The 12,197-nt window shown below is 40.1% G+C and overlaps 1 protein-coding gene across 2 annotated transcripts; it reads left to right on the plus strand.

Annotated features, from left to right (window-relative positions):
• The first annotated feature begins 2,252 nt into the window (after positions 1–2,252).
• Positions 2,253–7,754, plus strand: cnga2a (cyclic nucleotide gated channel subunit alpha 2a). 2 transcript variants are annotated; one of them, XM_059522460.1, is made up of 7 exons: positions 2,253–2,382; positions 3,273–3,380; positions 3,468–3,578; positions 5,220–5,393; positions 5,505–5,612; positions 6,060–6,166; positions 6,277–7,754. In XM_059522460.1, exons 2-7 carry the CDS (start codon positions 3,274–3,276, stop codon positions 7,695–7,697), a joined length of 2,028 nt encoding a protein of 675 aa, XP_059378443.1. In that variant the 5' UTR covers positions 2,253–2,382; position 3,273; the 3' UTR covers positions 7,698–7,754. The 2 variants fall into 2 exon arrangements, with proteins under 2 accessions (XP_059378443.1, XP_059378444.1); XM_059522461.1 differs by lacking the exon at positions 2,253–2,382 and having other exon boundaries at positions 3,224–3,380.
• Positions 7,755–12,197: the final 4,443 nt, after the last annotated feature.

Raw genomic sequence — 12,197 nt, forward strand, 5'->3', positions numbered from 1 at the left:
GTCATGGTGCAAAAACACTATCCATTCATCTCTTGAATGTTGAAGGTGATTAAATCCACAGTTTTTCAGTAATGGCTAAATAAGTGAAAGACTGGTTTTTGGGGTCAAAGCCTCATTGAAAGGCATAAACTTTCACCTGTGAATAGACTTATTCTGGTTAAAAAGGCTAATAAAAGACTGCTAGGTCTGTGGTTTATTTTGGAAATGACTAAGCTAACATTCTAGCTCCAAAATGTACTACCAGTCAGTGTGGAATTATCGGTGTTGGGGAAAGTTACTTTTAAAATTAATGCATCACAATCACATCACAGTGACTCACCATAAAAAAGTAACTAATTATGTTACTTAGTTACTTTTATTGGAAAGTAAAGCGTTACGTTACTTTTGCATTACTTTTTTAATCTTTTTAAATCTTAAAAGGGCTTGCTTATTAGTTTTTAAAATAAAATATTTGGCAAATATAAAAGCCTTTTCACACCAAAAGTGAAATTAATACACTTCAGGCTAAAGGGAAAGTAGATTTACATCCATACAGTAGAATGCAGAAGAAGAAATTTCAACACACTTCAGCAATAAAAAAAAGAAACACAAATGTTGTCAATTTGTGCTTATTAGTATGGTTGAACTGGATCCTCCAAGGTCAGAATCAAAGACATTGGTTTACAAAATCTGATTAAATAAATAAGAGATATTTGTGTTGTTTAACATTTAATTATTGTAGGTTTGCATCATATTCTGAGTAGATTTTGAGGAATACTCAATGCTCAAGTTTTTTTTTTTGTGAGGTGAACTAATGCATATTCATATTTATTTTTTAACTACAGTAACATATTTCTCTCAACAGGAGAGATGTCAATCAATAAATTGGAAAGAAAAGAAACTTGTGTCACTTATTCGAAAAAGTAACTCAGAGATTCTCTTGCAAATTAAAAAAGTAATGCGTTACTTTACTAGTTACTTGAAAAAGTAATCTGATTATGTAACTCTCGTTACTTGAAATGTGTTACACCCAACACTGAGAATAATGAAGATGTTTTAATATTTTTTAAAGAAATCTCTAAGGCTTATCAAAGCACAGTAAAAACAGGTAAAGCTGTAGATTAGGGAACACTATTCACTACCGAGTAGTTGCTTTTTAGCATGCATATTGGCTTTTTATTAGTACATTTACATTTATCTGACGCTTTTATCCAAAGCAACTTACAATAGCTATATATGTCAGAGGTCGCACGCCTCTGGAGCAACTAGGGGTTAAGTGTCTTGCTCAGGGACACATTGGTGTCACACAGTGGATTCGAACCCGGGTCTCTCACACCAAAGGCATGTGTCTTTTCCACTGCGCTAACACCACCCCCTATTATTTTTTTCACTCAAAATGTTGAATGGCAGTATATCAGTTTTCACAAAAAAAGATTAGAATGATATTAGAATGATTTCTGAAGATCATGTGACACTGAACGCTTGAGGACTGATGCTGAAAATACAGCTTTGATTTTAGAAGAATAAATTACATTTTAAAATACATTACTATAGAAAACACTTATTTTTAATTGTAATAATATTTCAAAATGACTGGTTTCAATGGGTTTTTGATAAAAATGCAGATTTGGCGAACAAGAGAATTAAAATATATATATATATATCTAAAAAGATAATAATAAATCTGGTAGGCTGGTGTAGATCCTCCTCTATGCCTATATCAGGTTTGACTATCAATACTGGGTGACCTCTGACCCCAAAAACACCACACCACTGCCTTTAAATTATTCAAAATTAACTTTGTGTCATTTCACACATTATAAGTAGTTTTCAATAAAAACATTTCATAATGTACAGTCATTCAATTTGAAAGGCATAAGATGGGCCTTTAGACATACTATTATATACATGCATATTTGATTTGCGCCAGTATTTCTGTCCTCATTTCAATCAGACAGCAGCAGTAAAAACAGTTATATTTACCGCTGAGGACATGGTTGAGGATACAGCAGCGAGCAGTCCTTGTGTGTGTGATCAAGTGCATCAGAAACACAGCACTGCAATCAGAGCACTTCAAACACACGAGCATCTGCTGGAATAACAAGAAACCACAGGAGGAGCTTTCAATCACACCACTGAGACTGAAGCTGAAGCTGATGTGAGGAGGTGTGTGATGTCTGAAGTGCTGTATGCTAATGTGTCTCTCGTCCCCCTCCTGCCTCATTTCAGTCACACCAAAGCGCTTCACATCAGATGAACACACAAATCCATCACGCAAACCGGGAAAACATCACTGCACTGACATCAGAGTTGAGTTTGAAGAGTTCAGAAGCGCGTTCTTCAAACTCATGAAGAATTAATACAGCACCACTTGAACCTGAAACAGCTCAAAAATACAAGCAGGTGAGTGAATCAACACAGCGCTTCTATTCCTTAAGCATCACTGCACTGTTATACTATCTTAAGAAATCTTACATGTGCATATTCAAAGTTACAGTAAGAATGAATGGGACAGTCCCTGTCAAATCGGTAAATATTCAGTGCTTCAAATACAGCCCTAATGATCTGGATTCTGAGGTCACTTCTGGTCATCTTCAGATCACAGTGTTTTTTAAATGCTTCAGAGCCTGTGCACAGCTTTACAGTTTTAATCGTTTTCAATTCATTTGCAGCCCGGCCCATTCTCAGGAAATGCTGCCATTTGAGCATGGACATTACTGGATCTTTTCCTAGTTACTGCCTACTTATGAATTATTATTATTATTATATCACAGTTTCTACAAAAATAGTGTAGTAGCCTACTTTTGCATTGCAGTATATTTTGATATTTATCTTTATTATTATTTTCGAACTGTTATTTTCCAACATATTGTCTTCAGTGACGTTTCAATTTGTTCACTAGTATTTTTGCATTGTAAGTATTACTATTTTAATTTGAACAGAAATACGGGTCAAATATATATATATATATTTTGCAGGCTAAAATAATAAACAATGGTCAAAAACAGCTAGGTGTCTGTATAAGCTGAGCACATTTATTGATTAAAGTGTTTATATAATTATTATAAAAATAAATAAAAATAAAGAGCTTTACTTTTGAGATGAATAAGTTTACTTCACACTCTTTATTTTATTAACTGTTCACCATATGCAATTAATTTGAAAACATTTGAAATCAAGTGAAAGCCCTGTTAAATATATATGAACGTCACATACATGAAAACTCTCATGCAGCAGTGTTTTATAGAGCTTGGACAGAGACAGGTCTTCTTCCACAACAAACTCTTTTCCAGCATGACAGGCCAAGTGTTGGTGGAGAGCATGGATTTATCAGCTCACAGGCTCTCTGTGAAGACGTCTGTTGAGGATGAGTCCGAGCATGCTGATAGCACTCTCAGCCGGTGAGATACTGTTTTAGAGCTCAGCAGTTCCCTTCAGATACGGTCTGTCAGTCTGTGTTTATGCCTGTTTGACTCTGGCCAATGCAGTGGTCAGTCCATATGTGATGACACATCCTCCGAGTTACAGCGAGTGGCCTCCCTCGAAGCACGTGGACTGAACTCACAGAACTCCTTCCGTGGCAGAGGGGCGCTGTCAAGGTGAGCGGGGCACAGTTTCTTCAGGTCATTTGGATTTATTCACATATGGCCTGCTTTGGAATTTCAATCCCAAATTGGTGAGTTTTACAATTGGAAAACGCAATTTCTCTGGTATATTATAGTTAAACTGCACATAATATATGAAGTCAATATCATTTATCATAAAATATATAATGTAAATTCACCCTTTCTATTTTCTAAATGTGTAAATGTGATATAGCTTATTGTGGAAAAAATCATCAGTGCATGTGTTTCAGTTTTTGAACTTTTGAAAGAAGTTTTGGCCTCGTAATATTTGATTAAAATGTTATCTGCCATGCCCACATCTCAACATCCAATCAACAACGACAAACAATCAACAAGTCTGTTGCACTCAGGTCACAACATAGAAGAAAAGATTCATCACTACTTGCATTTCATTGTTGAAGGGATACTCCACCTCAAAATTAAAATGTTGTCATTAATCTCTTTCCCCCAAACCAATAAAAACTTTGTTTGTCTCCTGAACACAATTTAAGATATTTTGGATGAAAACTGGGAGGCTTATGACTGTCACATAGACTACCAAATAAATTACATTGTCAAGGTCCATAAAAGTATGAAAGCCGTCGTCAGAATCGTCCATCTGCCATCAGTGGTTCAACCGTAACGTTATGAAGCAACAAGAATACTTTTTTTTTTTTTTTTTTTTTTTTTATGTATGTTTGTCTTATGTTTGATGTAAATTGTCATTGTTACTTTCAAAATTGAATAAAAAAAAAAAAAACAAGAATACTTTTTTGTACGTGAATAAAACAAAAATAACGACTTTATTCAACAATTTGTCTCTTCTTAAATTGTGTTCCGAAGATGAACAAAGCTTTTACGGGTTTGGAAAGACATGGGGGTAAATTTAATTTTGGGGTGAGTATCCCTTTAAATATAATGTACCACTACAACAAGACTCTCAAACAAGGTACAAATATACTGTAGATGCATTTCAAATCTATTATTTCATTTTACACACTGCAGAGAAGTATGATTCGTTCACATAGAACAGGATTTTTTATTCTGCTTTTCTATTGTTTTGCTATGCTATCATATGCTGCACATTTTGTATGTCTCCCTAATCAAACACGCCTGACTCCAGTCATCAGCTCATTTGTAGTTTAATTCAATTCCTCTTTCTCCTTGATCAGTCATTATTATCATCAGCTTAATGTTGAACAAAGACAATCAATGCGACACGAGATAACTAATGCTATATGTCAAGTACAAGAGTTTTAGAACCAAGTCAATCAAGCAATTTCTGAACAATACAGGACACCCTTATAACCAAAGGTTAGATCACTTATATTTGGGATAGTGCAGTACCTTTTAAAGTTCACCATATCTGAAGTCAGGGATCTTCAAAAAAGCTATTTAGTACAACGTTGGGAGATTATTTGCTCAGAAATGTCTGAAGAGCTGCCCATGTATCAATGTTGATGGAGGAACTCATGAGAACTTACCCACAAGTGTCAAGCACCAAGTCTCTGGTTCTGTTTATTTGTTTTAAGACTGGGTGGAAAGGTTAACTCCAGAAATACAATTCTTGTCATATAGAGAAGAGCTTGATTGCTCAAGATGGACACTGATTCATTAGTTCCCTTTGTTTCCAAGGTTGGTGAGTATGGTGGTCACTCTTAGAGAATGGGCCCATAAAAGCTTGCAGGAAGAGGAGGAAAGGCCCGACTCTTTCTTAGAGCGCTTCAGAGGACCCGAACTCCAAATTGCTCCCAGTCGGATAAGTATCAGACCCGATGCTCAAGATGGATCCAACAGTCCCAAAACCAAGTGAGTTTGTGCTTTCACACCATTACTTCTGAACACCTGTATAAAATCTCCATGGCCTTGTTAGACATACATGAAACCACATAAAAATGTCGAAATGCATTTGTTTACCAGGAAAAAGTCTGATGTTTTCATATTGGCATCCGCCGATAACCTGTACTACCGCTGGCTGTTTGTTATTGCCACAGCTGTATTGTACAACTGGTGCTTTGTGGTGGCTAGGTAAGACAAAAGACATGTCCATTTATCTACACACTAGCAGAGTTTAGAGCTGAAATACTGAAGATCAAAAGCATCTCTGAGCTAAGATTCTTAAATGAATCCAGTGATTCCAATGTAAAACTAGTCAGCAAATCATACAGTAAATAACCTGAATATAATAAACCTACTCATTTTGGATTCTGAATGCTGCGTGTAGGGCCTGTGAGGAAGGTATTTGTAGCAGCTGTTCTTCCATCACATCCAAGAGCTATAATTAAACCTCAAGGGCAAGTGTGTGTGTGTGTGTGTGTGTGTGTGTGTGTGTGTGTGTGTGTGTGTGTGTGTGTGTGTGTGATCTAGGCTCTCATTTTGATGATGATTCATGTAAATAAGTGTTTTTGTTTCATATGTGAAAGGGTTAGTCCTGACTGAAGCTGATGGTGTTTATTATTCATATCCCAAACACAGGGCCTGCTTTGATGAGCTTCAAACCAGGAACTTCATTCTGTGGCTGGTTTTGGATTATCTCTCTGATGTCATTTATATACTGGACACCTGTGTGAGACTGAGAACAGGTCAGATTCTTCCAGCCCTTTTTGGAAGAGCTGCTGTGACACTTTGCTTTATTAATTCAATAGGTGCTTTGGTGTATATAAAGAACTGACAATGTATATCTTCACTATAGGTTTTCTTGAGCAGGGTCTTCTAGTGAAGGACCTTACCAAGTTAAGAGAAAGCTATTTTCACACAATGCAATTCAAGCTGGACCTGCTATCCATGCTACCTACGGATCTAGCCTACATCGCCATTGGCATTCACGTGCCAGAGCTGCGTTTCAATCGACTGATGCGCTTCTCACGTCTCTTTGAGTTCTTCGACCGCACTGAGACCCGCACAAACTACCCCAACATGTTTCGCATTTGCAACTTGGTGCTCTATATCCTAGTCATCATTCACTGGAACGCTTGCATCTACTTTGCCATCTCCAAGTCTCTGGGGTTCGGATCCGACCAGTGGGTCTACCCAAACATCTCTGACCCTGAGTTTGGGACACTCACTCGAGGATACGTCTACTGCCTCTACTGGTCAACCCTCACACTGACCACCATTGGGGAAATGCCGGCTCCGGTGCGGGATGAAGAGTATCTTTTTGTTGTTTTTGATTTCCTTGTTGGCATTCTCATTTTCGCCACCATTGTTGGTAATATAGGAGCCATGATATCAAACATGAATGCCACACGGGCCGAGTTCCAGGCTCACATCGATGCCATCAAACACTACATGCAGTTCAGAAAGGTCAGCAAAGAGCTGGAAGCCAGAGTCATCAAATGGTTCGACTACCTGTGGACCAACAAGAAAGCAGTTGATGAGCAGGATGTCCTAAAGAATCTGCCCAACAAACTGCGAGTTGAGATCGCTATCAACGTGCATCTGGATACACTGAAGAAGGTCCGAATCTTCCAGGACTGTGAAGCTGGGCTTTTGGTGGAACTGGTGCTCAAGCTGCGGCCACAGATCTTCAGTCCCGGGGACTACATCTGCCGAAAGGGGGACATAGGAAAAGAGATGTACATCATCAAAGAGGGTCGCCTTGCTGTTGTGGCCGATGATGGGGTGACGCAGTTTGCACACTTGACGGCCGGCAGCTGCTTTGGCGAGATTAGCATCCTCAACATCAAAGGCAGCAAAATGGGCAACCGACGCACCGCCAACATCCGTAGCATTGGCTACTCTGACCTCTTCTGTCTGTCAAAGGATGACCTGATGGAGGCTGTAATGGAGTATCCGGATGCTAAGAAGGCTCTGGAAGAGAGGGGAAGACAGATCCTTCTGAAGGAGGGTCTGCTGGAGGAGTTGGACGCAGGTGGCATGGAAGAAGAACGGGTTGAGGAGAAAGTGGAGAGGCTGGAAGGTTCTCTTGAAATACTACAGACTCGGTTTGCTCGGTTACTGGCCGAGTACACAGCGACTCAGCTGCGCCTGAAGCAGAGGCTTACAGCACTGGAGTGTAGGACACGGCACTCTGGCAGCGGCTTCCTCTCGGATGGCAATGAAAGCACTGTTGACGGCGACGGTACACACAGTGAGGTCAACATCCAGCTCTGAGCACTTGCTTTTAAGACAGAACCTTATACAGTACAGTTAGGGTGACCATACAAGCCATTTTCCGTCCTGGGAAAATGGCTTATATGGTCACCCTAGTACAGTGGTCTTAAAAATTATTCAATAGCGATAATATATGAACACTAGAAAGAACATACAATTGTATGTGGAACTGTTTCATAAATGCCATGGAACAGAACTCTTATAAAACTTAACAAGCTTTTGCCTACCCCATTTAAAGGTGTACTTTTTTTTTGCATTTTGTGTGTTTTGCTAAAAGTTTTGCTAACAGTTTCCCGCATAAAAAATGAACAGCACTTATCAGTTTTCAAGAAACAAACAAAAAAATTCTAGACTTATACAAATGTTTTATTGTGGAAAGGTACCAATTATCCTTTATTATTACTGCCATGTTGAGATCACATGAACAGCGATGTCATGCAATTTACTTGCTAATGCTTATTACGGGGGGCTCTTCATGATTATATTATGTTAGCTGTGATGCTGAATTTCTAGCACCACATAAAAAGAAAATCATATTGACCTGATTTTTATTATTATTATTGTGTTTGTAAGGCAGTAGTGTCTCACGCTAGTTTCTGTTGGTTGTTTTAGCCCTTGTATTGCTAAATAAAAAGTGAGTTCAAATGTTTTTCATTTCAATGATTACTTGCAGTCTATTTACTGAAGCATCAGCCTTTGTGTAAAGACATATGAGTCTGCCTAGGTGAGTCCACCAATGCATTGCTCTTTTTATTCAGTGAAATTATGGTTACTCAACCTGTAAAAATCAACTTATGTAATTGGTTAAAATAATTGAAAAGTTAGACTACTGGTAATTTTCTGCCTGAACATTGTTTGTTAAATTTATCGAAATTTTCTTAAAACCTCTTTTGAAATATACAGTCTACAGATGCTTCTCAATAAATAAAAATTTTGAGGGAAAGTTAATTTATTTCAATAATTCAACTCAAATTGTGAAACTCGTGTATTAAATAAATTCATTGCACACACTAAGTCTTTGGTTCTTTTAATTGTGATGATTTTGGCTCACATTTAACAAAAACCCACCAATTTACTATCTCAACAAATTAGAATACTTCATAAAACCAATAATAAAAATAAAATAAAAAAATAGTGAATTGTTGGCCTTAACTGTCACAAAGTATGTTAATTTCATTAATTTAATTTTCTTTAATTACTGCCTCAATTCGGCGTGACATGGAGGTGATCAGTTTGTGGCACTGCTGAGGTGGTCTGGAAGCCCAGGTTTCTTTGATAGTGGCCTTCAGCTCATCTGCATTGTTTGGTCTCTTGTTTCTCATCTTCCTCTTGACAATAGCCCTTAGATTCTCTCTGGGGTTCAGGTCTGGTGAGTTTGCTGGCCAGTCAAGCACACCAACACCATGGTCATTTAACCAACTTTTGGTGCTTTTGGCAGCGTGGGCAGGTGCCAAATCCTGCTGGAAAACGAAATCAGAATCTTCAAAAAGCTGGTCAAAAAGCAGAAGGAAGCATGAAGTGCTCCAAAATGTCTTGGTAAACGGGTGCAGTGACTTTGGTTTTCAAAAAACACAATGGACCAACACCAGCAGATGACATTGTACCCCAAATCATCACAGACTGTGGAAACTTAACACTGGACTTCAAGCAACTTGGGTTATGAGCTTCTCCACCCTTCCTCTAGACTCTAGGACCTTGGTTTCCAAATGAAATACAAAACTTGCTCTCATCTGAAAAGAGGACTTTGGACCACTGGGCAACAATCCAGTTCTTCTTCTCCTTAGTCCAGGTAAGACGCCTCTGACGTTGTCTGTGGTTCAGCAAATTCCTTGACACGTCTGTTTGTGGTGGCTCTGGATGCCTTGATCTCAGTCTCAGTCCATTCCTTGTGAAGTTCATTCAAATTCTTGAATCGATTTTGCTTGATTATTCTCATAAAGCTGCGGTTCTCTCGATGGGTTGTGCATCTTTTTCTTCCACACTTTTTCGTTCCACTCAACTTTCTGTTAACATGCTTGGATACAGCTGTGGCGAGTGGGGCGGGGCCGAGGGACGTGGGAACAAGGAGGGAGGCCGGCAATGATTGGGCAAATCAGTGGCACCTGCGGCCCACCGCCGGTCTCGAGTCCCACGTAGGAGATGGAAGGATATAAAACTGGAGCGACGACAGTGAAGGACGAGAGAGGACCAGGCCTGGGCTTTTAGTTGTGTTTTAGTTTTTATTTGAGCGCACCAGTTGTCCGTGAGGGGCTGGTGCGCTGTTTTGTGTTTATTTTGTAATTAAAGTTTCATTTTGATTGGCCGCCGGTTCCCGCCTCCTTCTTCCGGATGAATATGAAGGTTTAACTCATTACAGTGGTGCCGAAGCCCGGGAGAAGGAGGGAAGCGCTGCTGAAGATCCCTCGCCGCTGTGGTGAATCCGCGGTGCCATCGAGCAGGCGAGGAAGTGTGCCGCCATGGACGCTCGAGGCGGTGGGCTGGAGCGAGTTGCCGGGGACGGGCGAGCTCGCTACCGGCCGCCCACGATGTGGAGAGACGGCTGCCGTCCGTGAGGGAGCGGAGGAGTCGGCGCCGTTCGCCAGGTGGCTGGAGCCTGCTGTCATCCGCCGGAACGGGGAGGAGCAGGGAACGGGGGACTCCTGCCGGCTGCCCAAAACCGGAGGAGCCGTCGCCGTCCACCGTGCGGCGGAGGAGTGTCGTGCCGTCCGCCGAGGGCCGTCCAGTGCCAGAATTTTTTTTTTTTTTCTCTCCCCTCTCTCGTCTCTGTCGCTCCTCCTTCCATCTCCTTTTCTCTCACCTCGTCTGTCCTACCCCCAGGTTCCCGCAGGTCCCCGTGAGCGGTCCCCCCCGGAGGGGGGGGGGTGGTTGGGGGGTTAGAGCGCAGTCTCGTGGGTACCCCCCGGCCTGCGAGAGGCGATGGGGGTATGTGGCGAGTGGGGCGGGGCCGAGGGACGTGGGAACAAGGAGGGAGGCCGGCAATGATTGGGCAAATCAGTGGCACCTGCGGCCCACTGCCGGTCTCGAGTCCCACGTAGGAGATGGAAGGATATAAAACTGGAGCGACGACAGTGAAGGACGAGAGAGGACCAGTGTGTTTTGGTTTTCATTTGAGCGCACCAGTCGTCCGTGAGGGGCTGGTGCGCTGTTTTGTGTTTATTTTTGTATTATTAAAATGTCATTTGATTGTCCGCCGGTTCCCGCCTCCTTCTTCCGGATGAATATGAAGGTTTAATCATTACAACAGCACTCTGCGAACAGCCAGTTTCTTTGGCAATTAATTATTTTGACTTACACTCCTTGTGAAGGGTGTCAATGTTTGTCAGAGACCATTTTGAAGGCTCAGGAAACCTTTGCAGGTGTTTTGAGTTGATTAGCTGATTGGCATGTAATCATATTCTAATTTGTTGAGGTAGTGAATTGGTGGGTTTTTGTTAAATGTGAGCCAAAATCATCACAAATAGAAGAACCAAAGACTTAAACTTAATTTAATTTAATTAATACACGAGTTTCACAATTTGAGTTGAATTACTGAAATAAATGAACTTTTCCTCAACATTCTAATTTATTGAGAAGCACCTGTAGAGGTCTTTGTACTGTTAAAACATCCCGCAAGGTCCATGGCTTATAATGTCCTCTTCGTTATAAACAAAGCATAATCAAGCTCCAAAAAAGGTCCATTTTGATTTTGTGGGACTTGTGATGTCACAGAGGCAAATACATCTGCTTATGACCGGCTCCAGAGCAGGATATCGAAGGACAGTTATGTTGGGGGAATTGTTGTAGGTCACATGAAAATCCAGATCGCACACACACACATACACAGTCTGTAAAAGCTATTTTTACCTCAAACTTACTATAGCACTGAATTATATATGTGTTAAATCATGGGCCAGACAACAACACTGTTAATACTCAAATATACTCTGACTATACACTGTTCATATCTTATATCAAGGAACAATACTCAAAGTTTGATGAGCACAGTTTCTGCTCTTGATGTATATTCTCACAAACTGTTAACCACTAATGTAATTTTGGGTCACACTTTATTTTAAGGTCCAAATGTTAAGTTCTTTGTGGTAATTGTTAAGGTCAGGTATGAGGTGGATTAGGGTATAATAAATACGCTCATGCAGATTAAGGCATTGTGCTTTATAAATACTGAAAAACAGCCAATCTGCTATAATATACTTCTAAGAAAACAACTACTTAATAGTGAGAATGGGTGCTTATAATTAAGTGGTACGCTAATTGTTCTTGAAACACTCACTACATTAATCTGCACAATAAACCCTTTGTGATTCCGGGTATTTGACTCTTTTCTCAATATTTTCACCTTGATGCGTTGAACTGTATTTTTTACACTTTGCTAATTTCTTCTGCATGTTTGAGCTTGTTTTGTAAAGATGTCAGTGCTTTAATGAATTAATTTTATTACACAGGCTGTTTGTCTTCCAGACAGAGTTTGAGTTTTTAATGCCTGATTAGACAGAGTTTCCT

This window comes from Carassius carassius, chromosome 33, assembly GCF_963082965.1.
Source record: "Carassius carassius chromosome 33, fCarCar2.1, whole genome shotgun sequence".
NCBI classification, from domain to species: Eukaryota; Metazoa; Chordata; class Actinopteri; order Cypriniformes; family Cyprinidae; genus Carassius; species Carassius carassius.

Excerpts from the sequence above, each read along its gene's own strand:
- cnga2a (XM_059522460.1), top strand. The coding sequence starts at position 3,274 with ATGACAGGCCAAGTGTTGGTGGAGAGCATGGATTTATCAGCTCACAGG. Across the intron at positions 3,579-5,219 it reads GGCAGAGGGGCGCTGTCAAG|GTTGGTGAGTATGGTGGTCA; the intron begins GTGAGCGGGGCA and ends TTTGTTTCCAAG. Across the intron at positions 5,394-5,504 it reads TCCAACAGTCCCAAAACCAA|GAAAAAGTCTGATGTTTTCA; the intron begins GTGAGTTTGTGC and ends TTTGTTTACCAG.